Source organism: Alosa pseudoharengus, unplaced genomic scaffold (assembly GCF_046254945.1).
Source record: "Alosa pseudoharengus isolate Yale_2024_CS ecotype anadromous, Long Island Sound unplaced genomic scaffold, YU_APseudo_1.1 YU_APseudo_1.1_scf_2, whole genome shotgun sequence".
In the NCBI taxonomy this organism is placed as follows: domain Eukaryota; kingdom Metazoa; phylum Chordata; class Actinopteri; order Clupeiformes; family Clupeidae; genus Alosa; species Alosa pseudoharengus.
The window spans coordinates 3587868-3611682 of NW_027468663.1; the positions used below are offsets into that span (position 1 = coordinate 3587868).

The following is a 23815-nucleotide window of genomic DNA, read 5'->3' on the forward strand; positions in this document are numbered from 1 at the left end:
AGGAGGAGGATGAGGAAGAGGAGGAGAGTGGCCTGCCATCATCCTCAGTCTCGTAAGTATTTGATTGCATGTATTATATAATACTTCATATGTAAAATATGTCAACATTTCTATTAATTAATTTTATTTGGTGGGTTTGGGGTTTATTAGTCACTCTCCCGTAGGTCCTGTGTCAGGGAGGAAGCGTAAACGCTTCTCTGACCCTTTTCCTTCTTATGGTGATAGGGACACAGAAGCACCAGTTCCGATAGCCTTTAGTCCGCGTCGTCCCTTAGGTGTAGATTTAGGTGGCGTACGTAGGGCAGTGCAAACTGCCACTAAAACTCTGCGTGACATAGACTTTTTTTGTTGTTTTTCACTCACGCTGTTGTGTCAGACATATGTGGCTTTACAAACCAGAGGGGGTGGGAGCTTGTGCTTAGTAGGCCGTCGTATGCAAATAGTGCAGGGACATGGGATGAAGTGACCCCAGAAGAGTTTCACAGGTTTCTGGGGCTGATCATTTACATGGGCTTCACTTCCCTCCCTAATATCCACCGCTACTGGGGAACCAAGTCTTTGCAGGGATCGTGGGCCAAATTGTTCATGTCGCGCAATCGTTTTAAGGCTCTGTTAGCTGCTCTGCATGTAGTAGATCCAGCTACAGAAAACAATCAAGATCGTCTTAGGAAACTGCGTTATTTGATGGACCACCTAAAAAATAAATGCTTAGAGTTATTCCAGCCAGGTCAGCACCTTAGCATAGATGAACACATGGTAAAATCTAAAGGTCGTTCAGGATTTAAGCAGTATATGAAAGGGAAACCAGTTAGGTGGGGTTTCAAACTGTGGGTGATAGCAACATCATATTCAGGGTATACTTTAGACTTTAATATTTACACAGGTGGTCGTGATGGTCGCGTCTTGGATTTAGCCTCAAAAGTTGTAGAGGAGCTAATACAGCCATTTAGAGATAGTGGTCACACCATTTGGTTTGATAACTTCTATACATCACCAACCCTTATGGTTAAACTTAGAACAAGGGGCCTAAATGCATGCGGAACATGTAGGATAAACCGTAAAAAAATTCCGGACGACTTAAAAGATATAAAAAATGGGAGCGCAGGGCAAGTCGTGGGGACATGAGGTGGCGTAGAATAGAGGGTAATGTCTTAGCAGTACAGTGGAAGGACACTCGTGCAGTAACCTGCCTGTCCAATTTCCACAATGCAAATGATTCGACTGATGTATCTAGACTAGTGAAGAGCAATTCGGTTTGGGACAAAAAAGTTGTACGTCAGCCTATTGTGATAAGTGATTACAACAAATACATGGGGGGCGTTGATAGGTCGGACCAAATGATAAGTACATATTGTGTACTCCAAAAAACACATAAGTGGTGGAAAACGCTTTTTCTCCACTTTGTGGACATTGCCGTCGTCAATAGCTTCTTATTATTTCAAGACTGGCAGCGCAATGCAGAATCTGGTGTTGAGCCTAGGTTAGGTAGCTACAGCCAGATAGACTTTAGAGAAAATCTATCACGACAGCTGGCAGGCATTTCCGTCGACACAGTTTTTCAGCCTCGGCCTTCAGCTCCTCCAACTACTAGTCCGTCATCTTTCCATCAGGTACATGTTCCTGTACAGCAGGAGCCACTGAGGAATTGTTGCCTATGTTATAAAAAACTTAAAAAGGAGCATAAAACTAAAGTAGCTTGTATGGCCCCCGAGTGTAATGGTAGGCGACTTTGTTTTAGTAGTAAACGAAATTGCTTTCAGATTTGGCATTCTGCAGAAGGGGATGCGTTTCGTGATGAGCCATAGGTCTTCTGTGTTCAACCTTCCGGTTCCCAACCCCCCACCCCACCCTCCCACCCTTCTCTGTGTGTAAGTGAGTGTGTGTGAGTTTGTGTGTATGTGTGAGTTTGTGTGTGTACGTGTTTTCTCCACAGGCTTGTTCTACTATGTGATCTACTTTCAAATGTTTAGACTACATTTATTGTTGAGTGATATTGAAGTTGATTGTATCTCTAGCTTTTCATTGCATTGCATGTAAATGCAATGGACTATTATCGCTGTTCTTCTTAATATTATTGTTATTCTTCTTCCGACCAAATTTGACGTTCAAAGGCTCTAAAACCACTGAACCGTTCGACGTCATTCAACCACTCCTACAAAGGTCTTGAAACGGAGATTTGTTCTATGTTTTTTCACATTTGTGAACTTTATACTTTTTTAGATATTTATGATAAAAGAGCAAGAAATTCTCATAGAGTTAACATTGACCGCCGTGGCGGCAACTTTTAGCATTATGACGTGACCTGCAGCTGAAGATAATCAACAGCTGAACACGAGCTAGGCCTACTACCACTGGAGCTGTGGAGCTACTGAATGTCTTCGCCTTCTGTGCTCTCATTCAGAGGCACATTTCTCTAATTACAGACAAGGTAAGTGTTATGGTTTTTGGTATTGGAGTCATTTATGTCGCCAAATATTATGTTATGTAACGTTAAGTTGTATGAAATGATGGGTCACAAATAGCTAAACTAACGTTATAACGTTAGGTCACGTTAACGTTATAACGTTAGGTAACGTTAACGTTAGTGAAATAGTTAACGTTCGCACCTTGCTACGTTGATGTTATTTAAGGAAACCCACTGTTAATCAACGCAAATATGTCGTCAACTTTACAGTGACCGGTTAGCTGTAGGTTTCGATAGCTAACGACAATCAAACGTAACGCACTAACGTTACATTTGTTATTAGGCTAACCAGCAGCGTTTTAACTATAACCAGAGCCCGTCTGTCTTCTCTGCTAGAACGTTAACGTAGCCTACTAATGGCTCTGGTTCTATTCAACATCAGGTCACTTTCCACAGGTTTATAGAATCAAGCACCTAGAATAGATTATGAATGCAGACTACTTGGTGCTTGATTAGGCTATACTGTGTGAAGGAACCTGATTAAACCCATCATGTGTTTCATTCATGGCACGTTACTCATTGTTGATGGTCATAACGTTATAGCTTCTACCGTTCACATTTAGTTAAAGCTAACAAATAGCCTATGTTACTGTTTTTATTTTACCAAATTTTTAACGTTGTACACCGCTTGATTGTGTATCAAATAGGCCATGACTACGTTTTCATTCTATGCTCCTGATTCTTACGTAGCCTAAGTAAACACTATCACGGTATGCCAGTTCGTCTATTGATGGGTTTCATCAGGTCCCTTTCCACAGGTGTATACAATCAAGCACCTAGATTATGAATGCCTTTGGTGCTTGATTATACTCCTGTGGAAAGGGACCTTATGAAAGCCATGAATAGGCTACTGTTAGGACAATTGCAGACATTCCTTGTATTGTTTTGGCATAACTGTTAAACTTGTTTGCTTTTGTCTTTTAGGTTCCAGACCAGTGGTGATGACCATGTATGACATTACAGTACGTGTGTGCCTGTCTGTGTGCACACCTGTCAACCATACATCTCTGACAATGTTGCTAGCAACATACTAACATACATTCTTACAAACATGTAATCTGTGCACATACCATTTAACCATACTGAGACTTATCTGAGATCTACACCGAGACATTCTGAGAACTATACGAAGGACTATACTCACTAACTATATGGAACATGTATACCTGTGAATCATATGTCAACCATTCATACCTTTGAATCATTCCTGTGCTGTAACATCTGTGAAACATAGCTGTGCTGTTAGACCTCTCTTTTTAGACCTGAGCTGTGCTGTGTGAAAAATAAGATTCTAACCTAAGTTCTGTCTAAAACTGATCATCTGAAGGGCTGACTCTTTTATTCTTCAGTGTATATATCACCATCAAATTTGACCTAATACCATTAACTGAGGCCTCTAGCTGTTGCTGCCAGTTCAGAGTTACCACTGATAAAGAGATCTGTCTTAGGATAATATGATTGATATTATCAAGTTCTGTACACAACTGTGATTTTTACTTCAAGCTTACATTGGTAAGTGTTCATTAGTGTCTTCTGAGTATCATTCTGCTGTATTAAAACAAAGAATGTTGATCAATATTGAATTGACCATTTATTTTTACTGACTGTCATATACTCTAAGCTAACATCTAACCAAGTAAGTGGTTTTCAAGAATACTGTAAGACTGTGTAATCTGAATAATCATACTGTAAGTAATATAATGTTATGCACAGCAGTTTTTTTGCATTTACATGCAATGGTAATTCCTTGGAATTGCATTTTCTAGTTAACTTATATTATTTTATATATGTACATAGTTTTCATATTAAACTGAATCATATAAGAAAGTTTTATCTGTTGAATCACATGTGTTTTATGTCTCTATTCCAAAATGGTCTTAAATAAATATATATTTACTTCCTGTACTACTGGTAATGTTACGTTTTTTTTTCATTCTTATTGACTGTATCATTTGCTTCTATACAAATAAATGGTTTATTCTTATAGACCAAATAAATCTAAACCATTGTGTCTGACTTCATTATTAGTTTTTATGCATACTTTTATGTTGTTGGTGAGAAAGAGAAGGTAAATTCTGTCAACATTCTAAATCCCGTTTTCTGCATTTTGTTACACTGATCACTACATTTATCATAACTTTTGAAAGGTTAAGGATATTCCATTTCAGTTTTTTTTGTTAAATAGCGCACAACTTGCTGAACAAGTCATACGCTCTATATTTTTCTCTATCTCGTAGGGAAATATGATAAAAATCCATTTTTAAGTGAACTAAATTAAATTTTGACAAATTTTAGATATACATTTGGAGAGGATTTCAAAGACTGTTCATTACTGTATCAACATTACTATATGTATTTTAGATCATTTCATAGAACTAATCCTTCTGATTACAATGATATGTATATCCCATTGATGGTATGTAATATACTCAAGAAATAAGGTTTTTTGTGTGAGGAGGTCATTCAGCACCAAAAATGGAATGTTCAGCACGGGCACGAAAGGGTTAAAAGCAAGTCTTTAAAATGTTCAACTTTCTCAGGTACGACCCCATCCAGAACCGGGCTAGGGCCGCTGTTTTGCTGTCTCCGGATGGGGTCGTCGCGTATCTGATGTGGAGGGTGGCGAAATGGGCTCCTAAAAACAGGTGGGGATCTGGGAGGCCCTTTCCTCCGTTTTCATGTCTTTTTTTCATCGTCTCCCTCTTGAGTCTCTCCCACTTAGACCCCCACATGAAGTAAAATACCGCTCTCTCCACACCTAAAAGAAAGTGTCTTGGGGGACTAAAAACAGAACACAACAATAAAAGCAAGGGTAAAATCACAGCTTTAAAAATTAAAACTTTGCCTTCAAAAGTCAGATGTCTTAGTCCCCAGAACCCCAGTCGTTGCCTGACTTTCCCTAGCGTGTCAGTCCAGTTACCCCGTCCACCACCCTCGTTGTCAAATTTAATACCTAAAATTTTCATGTCTGTCTGTTTAAAATTTACTGCCAGATCTGGTCTTACGTCACCCCACGGCCCAAAGAGCTGGGCCTCGGACTTGCTCCTGTTGAGCTTGGCGCCCGAGGCCCTTCCGTACCAGTCAGTCAAGTCGAGTGCTCTTTGGGCCGATAAACCGTCATTTAATAAAAGGGTCACGTCGTCCATGTAAAGAGCACATGTCGCGGTCAGTCCACCTGGCAAGTCAAGTCCTTTGATCCATTTGTCCCTTCTCAAGATCTGTGCCAGTGGCTCGATGCACACAACGAACAGGAGTGGGGATAACGGACACCCCTGGCGGACGCCAGAGCGCACACTAAGCGCATTTGTTAGGTGCCCATTTACACAAATTCTGCTGTATATTTCCGTAAACAGCAAACCCACCCACTTTTAAAAACCTCCCTGGAAACCCCATTTTTTGCAGTACCTCGTACATTTTTCCCCTTCTTCAGTTTCTCTTTCTTTGCTTCTTAAAATTGTTCCCTTACTTTTAATTTCGGCTAAAACTGACATTTCTTTTCTTACCTGTTTGATTTCTTCATTAAAATCAAAACCCATGTTTAAAAGGTTAAAATACCTCTGTAGTCTCTTTTGCAGCCCCAACATGCACCTCCTCTCTCTCTTTTTTATCTTTGCCTTTATTCTTAAAGAAAGTCTTGGTCCTACCCTTCACCATTTCCCACCAGTGTGCTCGTGAATCGTAAAGGTCTTGGAGGGTCTGCCAGAGGCTGAACTGCTCCCTGTATTCTCTAACTATCTCCTCATCCTGTAACAGGGAGCAGTTCAGCCTCCACAGCCCTCCACCTACAGTCACACCTGTGGGGAGTGAAAGGGTGCAGGAGAGCATGCAGTGATCTGAATAGAAGAGGGGGGTCAATGTAGCATCCGTGGGCGGGCAGTCTCTTGTTAAAACATAGTCGATACGGGAGGCTCGGGCGCCGTCACCACTGTACCAGGTGAAGCCCTCCTCCTGTGGATGCACTTTTCTGTAACAGTCGACTAAGTTAAAATCCCTAACTATGTTCTTTAAAAGTACAGATGAAGAGTTCAGATGCAAAACCCCCTAAACGCCATTTTTTTGAAAACTGAGTTAATGATATTGTGTGAATCCTGTCTAAATCTAGAATATGTAAATGAAATGTTTTTGTAAAAAAAAAAACGCTCCCCGCCGTGTCTAAAATATCTGTTTAAAATCAAAACCCGCTAAACGCCACTTCACTTTAACAGCAAAAGCCCCTACTTTCAACAACCAATCAGAACGTGACCTGGACTCGTGTCACGTGCAATAACGCTTGTAAACAAAGACGCAGCCGCAGCCAAAGTCTCCTCAGGAAAGCTAACTTTATCCAGTGAGTTTCTGCGAAATGGCAGCTACTTCGAGGCCTAATACTGACATCGATTACGATGGAATGAGTGAGCCTGTCCTCCAGACAGTGAATGGGCGGAGGAAACGCCGTGTTGTAGAAAATAATGGTCGGTATTTAGCGAAAATACAGCGATATAGTGGCGAAAACGTCGAAAATGCAATAGCCTGCAACCATAACCGACTGATGTGCACCGCGGCAAACTTAACAGCGATCGACCTTGCTTACTTCAAAAAACAGCTGTACACAGCCAAAGACAAGGTGGCACAGGATGCCATACTTCTGTCCCACATGGACATCATGTCTGTTAAACGGAGGAGGGAGGTTGACGAGGGGACGAGACAACGACAGAGGGACGTGACCATCAAATACACCGTTTTAAAGGAGGACAAAACAAGGGTTCCTGTCTGCCAGGCGTCTTTCCTCAGCATTTTCAGTAAGTCAACACAGTGTCTTCCTTCACGAGTTTGTGCTGTCTGTTGCACACACACACACACACACACACACACACAGAGAGAGAGCGAGAGAGAGAGAGAGAGAGCCCTGATCATGTTGTTAGTCCAACTCAAACTGATGTATCTTTCTGATGTGAGTCAAGGCTTTGCTATTCCCTATGGCTATTGGCCTGTATTTAGGCTACAGCCTACAGTAATGATATGAGTTTAACTCAGTCGTTTTTGATGACAGATAAGCACACCTTAGCAAAAGAGTAGGCTAATAATAAGATGGGATAAAAATGGGAAAAAAAGACAAAGCATGTGATTTCAAATATTTTGACATAATTTGCATGAATGAATGAAGGAAAACTTTTCTTCCAATTCCTCCTGATTTTTCACAGTAAGAATGAACAGCCAGTCAGCTTCTTTTTTTAATTCTCAACTCTCTCTCCCATTTATTGTCATTATAGGTGTCAAGAAAGACAGAGTCCAGGGCATTGCCAGGCACTGGCTACAAACTGGCATGGCGCGCCCAGAAAAAAGAGGAGGCTCAAGACCAAATGATGACGTAACAGCCAAGAAGGAGGTCATCAGAGGACACATCAAGTCCTTTGACTGCAGAGCAAGCCATTACGCCCGGCGTGGCGCTCCAGGCAGAAAGTATCTGCCTAGTGACCTAAGTGTTGCAAAAATGCATCGCCTTTTTTTGGAACAGAATCATCTCAAAGTTACATACTCACTGTATTGGAGCATTTTCATGTATGATTTCAACTTGGCCTTCGGACACCCGGCCAAGGATCTGTGCTCCACATGCGTGAAGTCCCGGATGGAGATGAATGACCCTACGTTAACAGATGAACAGAAGCGTGAAAAAATCCTCCTGTACTCCCTCCATCGCCGACGCGCCCGTCAGTTTTACAACCTTTTAAATGATGTGGGTGATTCTTTCACTGTGTGTTTTGATGTCATGGAGAACCTTGTCCTGCCGAAGTCTGCCATAGGTCAGACATACTACTCCAGACAGCTCTACTTCTATGTCTTTGGAGTGGTGCGTCACCATGGCAGAGGAGAATCGCAAAGCAGACACGACATCCACCTCTACACCTGGCTGGAGTATGAAAACTCGAAGGACAGCAACATGATTGCCTCAGCCCTGCAACACTACTTCACAGCTGTAGCTGCAGACAACCTCTCCCTGTGTCAGTGCCTCCGCCTCTTCTCCGACTCCTGCTATGGCCAAAACAAAAACATCAATGTGCTGTCTATGCTGTTTGCCCTCCATTCACAGTTGTTTCCCCACCTCACCATAAACTATTTCTTTCCGGTCCGAGGACACAGCTTCCTGCCAGCCGACAGGGTGTTTGGCAGGATCGAACAGCACATAAGAAAGCAGGCCACCATTCTGCTGCCAGACGAGTATGCATCCATCCTTCACAGGCATGGCACTGTCCATCAGTATGGGAGAGATTGGCAGTGCTATGACTTCAAGAAAGAAGCCGCTGCCTTCACCACCCAGAAACGATCCTTCAAAATTAGCGATGCTAGAGTCATTCAGATCTGTGGGAATAGGCTGGATTGTAAGCCTTCATTTTCTGGGGATTTTACTCGTCATTCCGTGCTGAGAAGAGGGAAGAGGTGGCTTGACTTTGCGCCGGCTCCTCTACCAGATGTCAACTGTGTGAAGCTGGTGAAGAAGAGGGATGTGATGAAGTTACTGCATGAGTTGGGAGTGCCTGCAGCTGTGCAGGCATTTAATGAAGAGGTGTTGTCAAGTGCAGGTGACAGGGACATTGGACAAGATCTGGAGGATGAGTAAATGGTCTCTCTCTCTCTCTCTCTCTCTCTCTCTCTCTCTCACTCACACACACACACACACACATACACACGCGCACACACACACACACACACACACATACACAAATACATGCATGCTCTCTTGTTCTCTCTCACTCACACACATGCACACACACGCACACACACACACGCACACACACACAAATACATGCATGCTCTCTTGCTCTCTCTCACTCACACACACACGCACACACACACACACACACACACACACACACACACCTACCATTAAGTCAATGCACTCTTAGGCAGACACAAACACATACACACATGCACACATAAGTCACGATAATGACAAAAATGTATGCATGTCTGTTTACACACAGACACACAAGTGCAGGCACAAACTCATAATGGCACACACACACAAACACACACACCTAAAACAGGTTTGTCGTCTCAAAACAATCTTTTGTTCATAATGTAAATTAAATTAATTATTTATATATTTATTTATTTATACTTCTTGGCAGAACATTGCTTGTTGCATGTATTTGTGTTAAAATTCATTGAAATAATACTGAAGTGCAATTAAAAAAACTTGGATGTAAACAACATGAAAATCTTATTTGATTTAGTACTTTGTATCATTTTGCTTGGAAAGCATAAAGTCTGCAGATGTGAAGAAAATAAACCTATTGGCGTTTAAACAGTGTGGATTTCTAATTTCTTAAATGTTGACATGACCGGCTTCTGCTTTCATTTATGAAGATGAGTGTTGGTATTTCTTTGGGTATTGGCTACAATATGGCGCGATTATCTGATGATCATGGGTCCATTAAATTAGATATGAATGTGCCAACCACAACACCAGCACTATTATAACCACCCCATATGTGTGGCATAATCATTTTCAATGTTTCCAGTTGTATCTTTGGTGGTTTTGTAACACTTACCCATGTCTGTATGGAAAAAAATGGATTTAGAGGGTTTTGCACACAAAGCACTAATGGATTTAGCTGGTTTTGACGCCAAAGAAAGAAAATATTTGTTAAAAACAGTAATTTGGCTGAAGTAACATTTGTGAAATTTACACAGTGTTTTCCCTAGCTAATATCCTTGTGATTTCAAATAAATCTAGGTTTCTCTACTTAAAATACAAAGGCCTGATAAAAATGTCCTTTTTCTCAAAAAGTGGTCAAGTGGAGTTAGGGGGTTTTGCATCTGAACTCTTCAGATGTCTTATCTAGCTTAAAATCCCCCCCTACATTCTTTCTATCTTGTTTACTTAAAACACAATTAAAATCCCCTCCGACAACTAGGGGAGCCCTCCCTAGCATGTGGGGCTGCAACTCTTCTAAAAAGTCATGTCGGTCTTTTTTATCATTAAAACCATACACATTAAGGACATTAAAATCCCTGTCTAAAACCGTCAAGTGGGTTAAAAGGGCCCGCCCGGGTCTCACCACTGTGCTGCCCTTCACCAGAACGTGTGGGTTTGTTATTAAAATGGCGACCCCGTCCGCTCTGTTAAAATTTGACCCACTCCACACGGAGGGTCCCGGGGTCCACATCTGTTCCCACTTGCTGTAATTTTTAAAAAAAGGCAAGGAGCACTCTTGCAGCAGAAATATATCTGCATTCAGAGTGCTCAACAGGGATAAAATGCTCTGAGCTCTCACTAGAGTCTTCACACTTCTTACATTTATGGTAGAGATTGTGAGACTCATAAGCAGTATGATAAAAATGAACATGACAAGAGTTAAAAGACTACCGAGGCATATTTTTAAAACAGGTGGAGATCAACCGGTGTTGATCTCCTGTGACACCTGCTCCTCCTTTATGACCATTCCGCCTGCTCCATCTCCTTTACCAGTTGGGAGGGTGTGGCCTCCAAATCTTGCTCTGACTCTGCCTGGGTGTTAACTTCGCTCGTAGCCGCCCGGCTAGTCCCTGAAGCTGGCTGGAGGTTTCCCTCCAAAACTTCAGGGACCACCCCTTCCTCCATTTCGCCCTTCTCTTCCTGTTCTCTCTCTGGGCCATGGCGGCCATTTTGGTAGCCTTTAGCTTGTTGGCAAAAGAATTAGGGCAATCTCTGTAAAGATGGGCACGCTGGACGGAGAGCATGAAGGGCGCCGGTCGTGGACATGAGGGTGACTCCAAGGCGCAGTATCAACATCCCCTTTAAATTAAAAAAAAAAAAAAAAAAAAGTAAAAGGGCGGGAAAACCCAAAAGGGGCCGAAAAGGGGGGTGGCACGGTTGGCCAAAAGACCTGGCAAGGACTCCTGCTGTGTCTGCTGTCTGTCAAGGAGGATTTCATCAGAGTCAGTCAGTCAGTCAGTCAGTTCCACTGGGTTGGTTCTTTTCTTCCACAGTCAAAGTGATGTGCACCGTTCCTGGAGTCACTGCAATACCGGGTTGATGCGTGGAGCGGACGGAGCAAGCCCCTCTTCCGTCTCCCTGTTCCAAAAATCAGATTAATATATGGTCCTCGGGTAGAGGACGTATCCGATATTAAACTGATGAGAACAGATTTTTTTTTAACTTTTTATTACACTCCAAACAAGACGTTACAAGTGAAAATACAGTACAAACCCACCACCAAAAACGGCAACCAAAACGCATAAACAGTCAAATAAAAAGGCTCCTCGGGCTCTTACAAACACATATACCCTGCCCCCCACCCCCCCAACTAGGCATCTCCCATTCCAAACCCTAAAACATACAACATCCTCATCCCCCCAATCAAACACATCCCCAGCCTCCCCAACATACCAGGCTCCATGTCATAGAAGCATAAAAAGAAAAGTCAAAAAGAAAAAAAGAAAACCCCCCCCAGCCCCTCACCCCACCCCCACCCTCTCCCGTCTAACAGCCAGGGCTCCCTCCTAAGGAGGCCCGCCACCCGGTGATAGTGTGGCGGCTTCTCCCATGCCCACGGGGTCCTGGATAATAGAGCCAACAGCGCCCTAAAATCCAGCCCCAACCAAAACCGCGCGAAGTACGCGGCTGGGTGCTCAAAGAGCCCCAGCACCAGTTTCGCGTGCAGAGCTAATGACAGGGCCTGAAGCTTCAGGGGGGCACTCGGGAGACCCCGTCCCCCCCTACCCTCTGGCTCGATCATGCGCGCCCTCTGTACCATCTCCATCCCCCCACCCCAGACGAACCTGAACACCGCCCGCTCCAACACCACCCCCTGCCTCGGCGGCGGGGGAAACACATACCCGAGGTAATTGAGAGCGGGCATAACGTCCACCTTTACGACCAGGCACTTGCCGGCGAGGGACAGAGCCCTGCCCCTCCACCTCGCCAGCCTAGTCACCAAGTCCCGTAGTTTCTCCTGCCAGTTCAGCGCCGCACTGCCCGTCCGGTAAAACCGGACCCCCAGGATCTTCATCCCCCCAGTGCAGACGCCGAACCCCCCCAACGGGGCCCTCCTTTCCCCCCACGCCCCACAATAAAACACAGAGGACTTCCCATAGTTAACCTTAGCCCCGGAAAGCTCCCCGTACCGACCAAAAATCCCACTCACCACCCCCCCTTCGCTGTCGTCAGTCAACAGCACGGTCAGGTCATCTGCATACAGGGATACCTTAACACGCTCCCCCCCTCCTCCCGGCAGGTGCAACCCCCTGAGCCGTGGCTCCCGCCTCAAGTGAGCAGCCAACGCCTCAAACCCCAGAATGTAGAGGAGTGGCGACAGCGGGCAACCCTGCCGCACCCTCCCTACTTGCCGCACAGGCGCCGACAGGTGTCCGTTGACGGACACCCTGCTGACCGCCCCCGCATAAAGGAGCCTAACCAGCCCCTGAAAATAATCCCCAAACCCCATCCTCCCCAACACTGAAAACAGGAAGGCGTGGCTCACCCTATCGAATGCCTTCTCCTGATCCACCCCTAGCAATGCCAAGGGCAAGCCACGCTCCTCCACCCAGGCTATAGCATCCCGGATCAGAACGTGGTTGAGGCTGGCCATCCTGCCCCTCACCCCACACGTCTGATCCGGGTGCACGACAATGGGCATGACCGTGCCCAGCCGAGCGGTAATGACCTTCGCCAGCAGCTTATAATCAGCGTTAAGGAGGGTTATGGGCCTGCAATTCGCCAAAGACTGCCTATCCCCCCTCTTAAAAAGCAGGGACACCTTCCCCTCCAACATAGACCCCATCAAGGAGCCCTGACGGATCCGCTCACTAAAAACCTCAAACAGGTCCCCCTCCAAGATGTCCCAAAAGGACTGGTAAAATTCGGAGGGGAGCCCATCACCACCCGGAGCTACCCCCCGTTTCAGAGCCCTCACCGCCGCCCTCAGCTCCTCCACCGCAACTGGGGCCTCCAAGCGGCCCCTCACCTCTTCCGGAAGCACCCGGTCCAGGCACTCCAATAATTCGGAGCCCTCCGGCGCCCCCCTACCTCTCTTTTCGAAGAGATCCCCATAAAACCTCTCCACCTCGGCCAACATACCAGCCGTGGTGGTCACCACCCCTGTCCCCACCCGCAACCCCTCCAGGAACCCCCGCTGCTGTCGACACCGCACGGAGCGGAAAAACCACCGCGACGGCCTCTCGTCCAGTGTGGCCCGCCTCACCCCCACCAACAACATCCGATGCCTGGCCTGCGCCTCGAAGTGCCCCCGCAACTGGGCCTTGACCCCCTCGAAGGCGCCCCAGTCAAAGGCAGAACCACGCCCCATATCCCCCCACATTCGCTGCAGTTGGGCAGACAAAGCCTGCACCCTCTCCCGCCTGATCCGTCCCCTGACCCGCTGCCACCCCTTCACAAAGCAGGACGTCCTCCCACCACACCCCCCACTCCCCATAAAGCCCCCGCAGGTTCTGTGGCCTACATCAAGGCCCGACTAACAAACTCCGCCGAGCCCCCCCAGATAAAAGAGAAGAGAATCTCCGCCCGATATGGAACGGCACCGGATACACATAAGCAAGGTGGTTTAGACAAGGCAGCACATCGGCCTTAACCACCATCACCCTGCCCGTCAAAGAAAGCGGCCTACTCTTCCACCTCGCCAGCTGCCTCCCCACTGTGAAACCCCCCGGGACCTCCACCCTGGAACTCCACGGGCCCAGGCACAGGGCCGCAGACTTGCCCAAATTGACCTTTGCCCCGGACGCCCTCCCAAACTCCTCAACCACCCTAGCAACGGCCCCAAACCCCCTATCAGTGGTGATAAAGAGAGTCCGGTCATCCGCATACCCAGCCACTTTAGCAACCTCCCCCCCACCCCCAGGGAGATGCACCCCTTCAATGCCCGGCTCCGCCCTCAGCCCCGCCATCAGGGCCTCCAGGGACAGGACGTACAGGAGTGGGGACAGGAGGCAGCCCTGTCGGACACCCCCCACCTGCCGCACCACCCCCGAAACGGAGCCATTGATCCTGATGCGGCTAACCGCATCCGCATACAGCAGCCGGATCCAAGCAACGAACACCGGCCCAAACCCCATCCGGTCCAGAACCCGGAACAGAAAGGAGTGCTGCACGCGATCGAACGCCTTTTCCTGGTCCAGGCTAAGGAGGGCCAGCGGGAGACCCCTCACGTCCGCCCAGCTGACCACATCCCTTGCCAGGACCAGGTTCAGGCTGCACATTCTCCCCGGCACCCCACAGGTCTGGTCCGGATGGACCACCGATCCCATAACCCTTCCCAACGTAAGCGTCAGGACCTTGGCCAAAATCTTCACGTCCGCTGTAAGGACCGTGATAGGACGCCAATTAGCAAGCTGTTCTCTGCAGCCTTTCTTAAAAATGAGGGAGACCAGCCCAGCCCGCATGGAGGCAGGCAGCACCCCCCCACTGAAGCAGTCCCCATACACCACCACCATACATCTGCCCCACCAGATCCCAGAAGGACCTGTAGAATTCCACCAGGAGACCATCGCCCCCCGGTGCCAGGCCCAGCCTCAGAGACCTCATAGCCTCCTAGGCCTCCCCCTCCGTAATGCCCGCCTCCAAAGCCTGCCGGTCCTCTGCCGACAGCCTAGGCTCTAGCCCACCCAAGAACCTGTCTGCCAGGGCCTCGTCCCTCTCCCGCTCACAGAAGAGGTCCTGATAATACACCCTGGCGGCCTCCAAAATCTCCTCCTCCCCCGTAACCCGCCCCGCAGGCATCTGCAGGGCCTCAATAACGCACCGCTCCTGCCTAGTACGCACCTCCGCGAAGAACGCCTTGGACGGGGTCTCGCCCGACAGGCACCCCCTCACACCAGACCCCACCAAAAGGGCCTTGGCCTAAGCCATAAAAAAGCCATCCAACCTACCGCGCAGGACCGCCGCCCGAGCGTGGCCGGCCGGTGAGGCCAGCTCCCCCGTCCACCACATCCTCCTCAGTTCCGCCGCCCACCCATTAGCCTCCCCCCTCTTCTCCTGCGCCCGCTCCCTCCCCCATGAGCGACAAAAACTCCCGATCCGGGCCTTGACTCCCTCCCACCACTTTAGTCAAATAACCCCTTCATACTCTGCCAGCCCACATACAGCTGCCGAAAGGCCTGGCAGAAGGCCGCCTCCTCTAGGAACCCAACGTTAAACCACCAGGCCCCCCGGCCGCGCCCCCTCCCCACCCCCGGCAGCACCACCTCCACCCCCACCAAGCAATGATCAGACACCCAGACCGGCTCAACCCGGAAGTCCCGGACCCCCAGCACCTTTGGGACAAAGATATAGTCCAGACGAGACTCGTCCCCCCTAGAGTTACTCCAGGTCACCCCTGCCGACCCATCCCCAGCCGCCCTAAAACAGTCCTGTAACAAAAAATCCTGCAGCATAGAACCCAAATCCCCCCCGGTGCCCTCTCCAGGGACACATTAAAATTCCCCCCCAGCACCACCACCCTCCCCGTGTAAAGGAGCGGGGCCACCTTCTGGAGGAAACCCTGCCGCTCCCCCACAGCACTTGGTGCGTACACGTTAATGAGCCGTAACGCAGCCCCCCTCCACCTAGCATCCACCACCAACACCCTCCCCGGCACAGGCTCCCACACAGAATCCAAAAAAAAAATCCCAGTCAATACAGTGTATTGGTAATACTATCAATTCAGTATGCAACTCAAATGAGATGATTATTCTTGGTGATTTTAATATTAACTGGCTTGACCGCTCATCACTAAATAATCGACATTATTTTGAAAGTTTAAACCTGGTGTTTTATCAGACTGCTTTAGTGACCACTCTATGATTTACTGTGTGTGGAAAATTAAATTACCTCGCTTGCCACCCAAGCTCATCAGAGTGAGGCAAAGTAGACACTTTAACGCAGACAACTTCATCCAAGACTTACTTGTCATTAATTGGGACAGGCTTCATCTCATACCTTACATTGAGGATGCCTGGAATTTTTTCTACACTGACGTCATTAAAGTCATTGATAAACATGCCCCTTGGATATCAGTTAGGGTAAAGGGCCATCATTTACCATGGGTTGACACTGACCTAATATACTCCTTTAAACAGAGGGATATGGCCTGGCAGAAGTATATACAGTCAAAAAACGCAGATGATTTCGATATCTATAAAAAGTTAAGAAATATCTGTACGACTAAAACTAGGAACGCTAAATCTAATTATTATAAAAATGCACTGTCTAGTAACTTTAGCAATCCCAAGAAGTTCTGGAAAAATCTTAACTCCTTACTTCATAATTCCTCTAAAAGCATGCCTACAAAAATTAAATTCAACAGCAGTGTTATTAGTGATCCCACTGCAATTGCTGATGCATTTAACCAGCATTTCTCCAACATTTGCAACACCCAATGCTCTAATTTCTCCTATCTAAGCTCATGTAAAATGCAAGGTAGCTCCTTTGACTTTTCAACAATATACCCTACAGATGTCCAGCAGGCAATTACTGATTTAAAGGTTGGCAGTGGAATGGATCCGGATGGACTGGAGGTCAGGTTCATTAAGGTTGCTGCACATGTACTTGCATTTCCTTTAGCTGATTTATTTAACCTATCATTATCCACTGGTGTGGTTCCTCCAATGTGGAAATCAGCTAGAGTTAATAATAATTATAGGCCTATTTCTATCATTAGTAGTGTAGCAAAGGTGTTTGTGAAGCTAGTATTTAAACAATTATTCAAATATATTAATGACTCATCTATTTTGTCCCCATTTCAATCTGGCTTCCAACCAAATTTTTCTACAGCCACTGCCCTAATCAAATTTACCAATGATGTATCATCTGCACTAGACAACAACATGTCAGTGGGTGCCATATTTATTGATCTTTCCAAGGCTTTCGATACGGTCAATCATTACCTGCTTCTTGACAAACTACATGCAATAGGCCTTTCTAAGGACTCTATTCTCTAGTTCAATTCTTATCTCCATGGTAGACGTCAACGTGTCTCCCTACATGACTCTCTGTCCCAGTTTGTATTAATGGAGAAGGGTGTCCCTCAGGGTTCTTCCTTAGGGCCACTTTTATTTTCCCTTTTCATAAATGAGCTTCCACAAATCTGCTCAGACTGCAATATTCATTTGTACGCAGATGACACTGTGATATATACATCTAATGTGTCGGTTTCTAAGATCCAGTCTTCATTACAGTCTAACTTTGTTGCCATGCAACACTGGTTCCAGACCAACCACCTACTATTGAATACAAAAAAATCAGACTGCATGTTGTTTCCCACCATATCAGCATCACGTACCCAAGTCTCTTCTCTTTTTCTTAAATTCCTCGATGGTTCAATACTTGCACAAGTCGAAGAATTTAAATATTTAGGACTATGGCTTGATTCGCAACTCTCATACAGGTACCACATTAACTCTGTTGTAAAAAAGATTAACAATTGCCTACGTTTATTGTATCGATCAGTAAGGGACCGTTCGTTATTTATAAACGGGGTCACTGGAGGAAAATAGGGGAGGGTCATGTCTTTTTATTCTTTGTTGAGGGGAGGGTCACCTAACTTTTTTTTGTCTAGGAGGGAGGGTCACCCATCTTTTGTATTAATGAAAACAGCAAAAAATCAAAGTGGCTTGTTTGATTGTTGATTTCTGTCGCCATATAACGTTCTCTTTCGTTCCATAGCTCTGTCAACATTGAACAATGAAAATGAGGGAGATTTCCCGGGTTTCTCACGCAAAATACGGAAAATGTCAACATTCATCCCCATTAACGTTGGAAGGGTTGGAGCAACAAAGTAGCCTACTTTATTCACGCCTTACAGCCTATTTGGTTAACTTTATCCAGCCCTAAAAAAGGTAAATTTAACTTTGGTTTACTTGTAGTTTACCGTGTAGCCTAACTTTAAACAGTGTGCATGCTTAACACAAAGCATACTTGTGCTTCATTCATCCACACATCCAGCTCCTAACGTTTTGACAAACATTTCTACCAATTGACCTTGTTCCTGCCCATCTCTAGCTTTGCTGTCTCCATCCTTTCTGTTTTTGTTGTTTGCAAAAAAATATATAGTATTTATTGGTAACCAGCAACAAGTGCAATTTGTTAATCGCTGTCATTCTCTCTCCTGCCAACAAAAATGTGTTAGGCCTACGTTCCAAGTAGCAGTGCGTAATTCTGCTTCATAAAGTTGAACAAATACATTTGGTCATATAAATAGCCAGTTTATGGTCTACAGTGTAGTTGGTAAGTTATGGTAGGCCAACTTGGAGTGAATATACAGGGGGAATTCTTTGTCTAGCTGAGTAGCCTGGCAGGTGCGCACGTAGGCATAGCCTACGGCCGAACACCGCAAGCGCTAATGAATCTTGCTCTCACGACAACCACGTCGTTAACTTAAATAGGCCTAGGTTAACATCACTCTGAGTTCGCATTCAAGCAAGCAAAACGATGATTTGAATACATCTGTTTCACTGGAAGGGCAAGGGGTAACAACAGGACAACACAGAGACAGGCCAGAATGCAGGACTAATGTTATGAGTATTACAGTAATATGGGATATTCTACGGGAAAATATTAAAACGGCAAGACAGCAGGGAAACGTTAAAAATGATAAACCCGGAAAAAGTTGGCATGTTAGGTATTTTTCGGTCCCTGTGATTATTTGTGAAATTGTACAAACGGCCTTTTCAAGTCATTTGAGAAGGAAGGAGTGTAGCAAGCTCCCAAATTGAGTCGTCTGAGAAATTGAGTTTTGGATAATGTTCAGCTTCGGCAGCTTTACAATGACTGAGGAAGCCTAGAGACGAGTCCATAGCAACAAGTTCATGTGTTGAATTTGTTATTACCCAGTGTGCTTTGTTGAATGGTCTCAATGCTTTATTGTTTTATTTCATGTGAATACTTGGAGTAACTTTTCAAGTAGGCTAATGCAGTTGCAGGAAGTGTGCATGTTTCCATGCTTATTGTGTTTCCACAACAATGTTAGGGAGTAAATCTACTGAAATGGCCACCATCTTGGTGAAGTGTGATGTGTAAGATCAGAAAGCAGAGGTTGATTTTAGGACGGTAGCATATGTTGATGTGTTGTCATAGCGCGTAAGAGCGTGGGCAGAAGACATCGACAATTGGCCGGGGAGGGTCATGTCATTTTTGAAAATGCTGCTGGAGGGTCGTTGAAAATTATATTGCTGGCAGGGGAGGGTCATTCAACTTTTGATCGAAGCACTCAAAATCCCTCCGGTGATCCCGTTTATAAATAATGAACGGTCCCTAAACTGTTTCTCTCAACCAACGCGGCTGAGAATTGTTAAAACACTAATATTCCCACTGTTAGACTACGCGGACGTTGTTTATCAAAACACCTCCGACTCAAACCTGAAACCTTTAACTGTAGCATTTAATAACCTGTGTAGATTTGTTCTAAGATGTCCGTTTATGACCCATCACTGTGTATTACGCTATCTAATTCCACACAGACCTAGCCACAGATTGCGGCACACTGAACACCCCACGTTCACGGTGCCAAATATTACAAAGGAGATTGGTAGACGGGCATTTAAATTTAGAGCGCCCTACGACTGGAATAGTCTGCCGAGGCATATCAGATCCATAGTCTGCCTTCACTCATTCAAATTTTCCATTCTGACCTACTTACAGGTGAACTCCACATGTAAATGTTTTTGAATAATTATGATTAGGTGTCTGTATATGTATATTGGTGATGTGCTGAGTACTATTCTCTGTAACACCTATACTGAATATACTTTGTAAATGTGTAGGCTGAATACTACCATGCTATGACCTATTGTTATTTTCCTCAAGGGTGGTGACGTTGGGGTGGGAGTGGGGGAGATTTTGTGTGTACTGTATGTGTGAAAGTGTCCTGTTCAGTGTTCTGTTTTTGTTTTTGTATTGTACTGTTTGTCCTGGGGACCCCCTCGAAAACGAGATATCTTATCTCAAGGGGCTATCCCCCTAAGGAAATAAATTGAAATTGAAATCTGCGTGCACATTCCCACCCCCCCACACAGAAGGACCCCATGTCCACCCCGCTTTAAACATGTTAACATCCCCCGGACTCCCCACATGGCACTCTTGCACAAACATAACATTGAATCCCCTGTCCTCGGCAGCCGAGAAAACCGCCGCCCTCCGCAGGGGTATCCGCATTCCCCGAACATTCAGGGACTCCACCCGAAGACATGCCATCATACAAATACACACACACCCCACCCCCCCCTCCCCCCTCCCCACACACAATACCCAACACAACACAACCCCAAAAAAGTCCACAGCCCCACCATCCACATTAACACACAAGTCCACATCAGCATCATGAGTCACCATGAGGGCTGCCCTCCACTCCCCCCCCAGGATCACCCTCAGCCACGGCGGGCTGCATGGGATGCGGGAGCTCACCCTCTGACTGCGGAACCGAATCGTCCAGGATCCGGGCGGCCAAAAGGTCCCCCCGCGGGGCCGACCCAGCCTTCCTCTCCAACGTCCCGCTGTTGAGCCCTGGACTGGAGACCGCATCCTCGCCTTCGAGGGGGAGAAAGCCTGACGACAACGACTCCCCAGACCCCGAAGACTCTGATGAGGCAGAGGCCTGCCCGGGCGACGCCGACCCCTCCACGTAGCCCACCACAACGTGCGAGGAGCCATCCGACTGCACCTCCGCCGGGCCCGCTCCGTCCTGGGAACCGTTTCTCGCCACCACCTTGCACGGCTGCTCCTCCTCCGAATCTCCATGCGGCCGCTTGTCCCCACGGGGCTCTAGCCCACCACCGTCACACGAGGCATCCTCCTCCAGCCCATCCGCTTCCCAGCCCAGTCCGAAAGAGGGCTATCACCTATGGACTCGGAAAACAAAGTCCTGAGCGCAGGCGCCGCCCCCTCAGCAGCCACCAGAGGGAGCTCCGGCGATGCCAAAGGGCCATGTGCTCCGCCAGTTAGCTCGGCATCTAGCCCGAAGCTAACAGACTCCATGACCCCCTCCTGCTCCTGGAAAGTCCCAACGCTAGACCGCTCGACACCTTCCACCTCCGCGACCAGTTCCTCACCCCCATAGCCCGCAGGATCCTGCAGGACCGACGCATAGGACCGCGGCTTCACCGGGCAGCCACAAAAAAGGTGCTCCAAGCTGCCACACAGGGAGCACCTCTTCGGTGCGGTGCACGCCGACGACACGTGGCCTTCCTCCTGGCAAAATCGACACCGCTGTCCTGAACAGGCCGCCTTCTCATGGCCTTGGCCCCCGCACCGCCGACAGTAGACAAGCTGCTCAGGGTACGATAATTAGCCACGGTCCGGTCCAAGAGAGAAGCTGCCGGGGGGGTGCAAGAACTCACCCGGCCTCGTGGTGTCCCTCCGGAGCCGGACTGCGTACCGCCTCTTCCCAAGCCAGAAGCCGAACTGGTCACGTATCTTGGTCCCGCCCTTCAGCTCCTCTACCTGGGTCCTCAAGAACGCCTCGACGTCCTCATCCGGGACAAAAGGGTTGTACAGGTGGATCGTCAGCTGTATCCACTCCTGTTGAAACAGGGGCACCAGCCGCAACCCTTGGAGCTCCGGCAGGTCCTCCTTCGCCCTCCACTCGTCCTGAAAAAGCCGACACCTCCGCAGCTCAAAAAAAGATAAATAAAAAAAACCTTGGCTCACCACCGGCTCTATGCAGAAAACCGCAGCAGGAGTCAGGGCGAACGTCTCTCGAAGGATCACCGAGGTGACGAAGAACTGGCGAAACCTGTCCCGAACAACCGTCGAAGCATCCTTCCTCAGCTCGATCCTTACGGTATTCCTAAGTCGCACCTTAAAGGCCGACACAGTCGCTCTCTCATTTTCCATACTCGAAAGATTTGTACGAGATGAAGAGAAGCGATCGCTGCCACAGGGCACGCTGGACGGAGAGCATGAACGGCGCAGGTCGTGGACATGGGGGTGACTCCAAGGCGTTGCAACAAGACAGCAGTATCAACATCCCCTTTAAATTAAAAAATAAAATAAAAAAGAGTAAAAGGGCGGGAAAACCCAAAAGGGGCCGAAAAGGGAGGTGGCACGCTTGGCCAAAAGACCTGGCAAGGACTCCTGCTGTGTCTGCTGTCAAGGAGGATTTCATCAGAGTCAGTCAGTCCGTCAGTTCCACTGGGTTGGTTCTTTTCTTACACAGTCAAAGGGATGTGCACCGTTCCTGGAGTCACTGCAATACCGGGTCGATGCGTGGAGCGGACGGAGCAAGCCCCTCTTCCGTCTCCCTGTTCCAAAAATCAGATTAATATATGGTCCTCGGGTAGAGGATGTATCAGATATTAAACTGATAAGAACAGATGCCATAATAATGTTTATTAACAAATCATAAATCATACAAACATAAGCCAGACTCAGGGACCAAACAAAACAACACTACAAAAACCTACCCACCCCCAACCAAACCCCAAAACCAAAACCAAAACACAACTAAACCGGCCCCTTGCCTGTAAACATAAGCAAGTACATGCAGTATCATATACATTCACATTTTACAACACCTTTTTTTTTTTTGACAACAATCCATACAGGTCTTTACAATACCCACCACCACAACACCCACATCACCCAAACTCCTGCCCATTCCCCCAAAAGTCAACCCACCCCCACCCTGGGCAATCCCCCCCACACCGCCCTCGTTTCCTCCTCCCCATGAATCCCCTTAAATATCCTCACCTCCCTGCCAACCCAATCCCAAACACCCTCTCTGGCTCCAGCCTGGGCACCACCTTCCTCACACAGTCCCCCCTCCAGTCCCAGAGGGCCAGTTTAAAGGCTGTGATGATGCTCCACACCACCAGCCTCTTCCTCCCCTGCCACCCCCTCAAACCCTGCCTGTACAGAATTAGGTCCCGCGTGAGGGCCCTCCCCGTCCATCCTCCCCACCACCTCCTTACCCTCCTCCACACCCCTGCCGCCCCCCTGCATGACCACAAAGCATGGTCCACAGTTTCCTCCTCCCCACACCCGACGGGACACAAAGCCGTCCCCCCACCCCCCAACCTGTGCACCCGCTCCCTCACCGGGAGCCTACCCAGCGCTGCCAGCCAGTTTAGGTCCCTCCCCCTCCCCCCTATCTCCCTCGGCTGCAACTGCACCCAATCCACCCCAGGCCGCCTGTCCACCCTAGCTGGCTCCTGCAACAGAGTACGCTTAACCATCTCCCTGTACAACTCCCTGTGCCTCAGAATCAGGCCGTCCTCCAGAGCCCACGGCCGCCGCGCCACAAACCTAGCAGCCACGGCATAATGCCCCGGCTGCTCCCAGGACCACGGCTTCATCGCCTCCAGCGGCCAGAGCCGCCGTAGAGTGAAGCCCAACCAGAACCGGGCTAGAAACACCGCCATGTGGCTAAACTCCCCCATAACCACCTGTGCCTGAAAGGCCAC

The 23815-nt window shown here is 47.5% G+C and overlaps 1 protein-coding gene, 1 non-coding gene and 1 pseudogene across 2 annotated transcripts; 1 reads left to right on the forward strand and 2 right to left on the reverse strand.

Annotated features, from left to right (window-relative positions):
• Positions 1 to 6633: 6633 nt before the first annotated feature.
• Positions 6634 to 9108, forward strand: LOC143134971 (uncharacterized). Its single transcript, XM_076295698.1, has 2 exons — positions 6634 to 7242; positions 7714 to 9108. The coding sequence occupies exons 1-2, from the start codon at positions 6807 to 6809 to the stop codon at positions 9057 to 9059; spliced, it is 1782 nt and encodes a 593-aa protein (XP_076151813.1). The 5' UTR covers positions 6634 to 6806; the 3' UTR covers positions 9060 to 9108.
• A 2310-nt stretch (positions 9109 to 11418) lies between these two features.
• Positions 11419 to 11619, reverse strand: LOC143135564 (U2 spliceosomal RNA; annotated as a pseudogene).
• A 10955-nt stretch (positions 11620 to 22574) lies between these two features.
• Positions 22575 to 22756, reverse strand: LOC143135528 (U2 spliceosomal RNA). The gene has a single exon (XR_012989019.1). It is a non-coding gene; the product is annotated as a U2 spliceosomal RNA (small nuclear RNA).
• Between the last annotated feature and the right edge of the window lie 1059 nt (positions 22757 to 23815).

Bases quoted from the DNA above. Each gene is read 5' to 3' on its own strand.
- LOC143134971 (XM_076295698.1), top strand. From the start codon at position 6,807: ATGGCAGCTACTTCGAGGCCTAATACTGACATCGATTACGATGGAATG. The intron at 7,243-7,713 runs GTAAGTCAACAC...TTGTCATTATAG, and splicing joins GTCTTTCCTCAGCATTTTCA to GTGTCAAGAAAGACAGAGTC.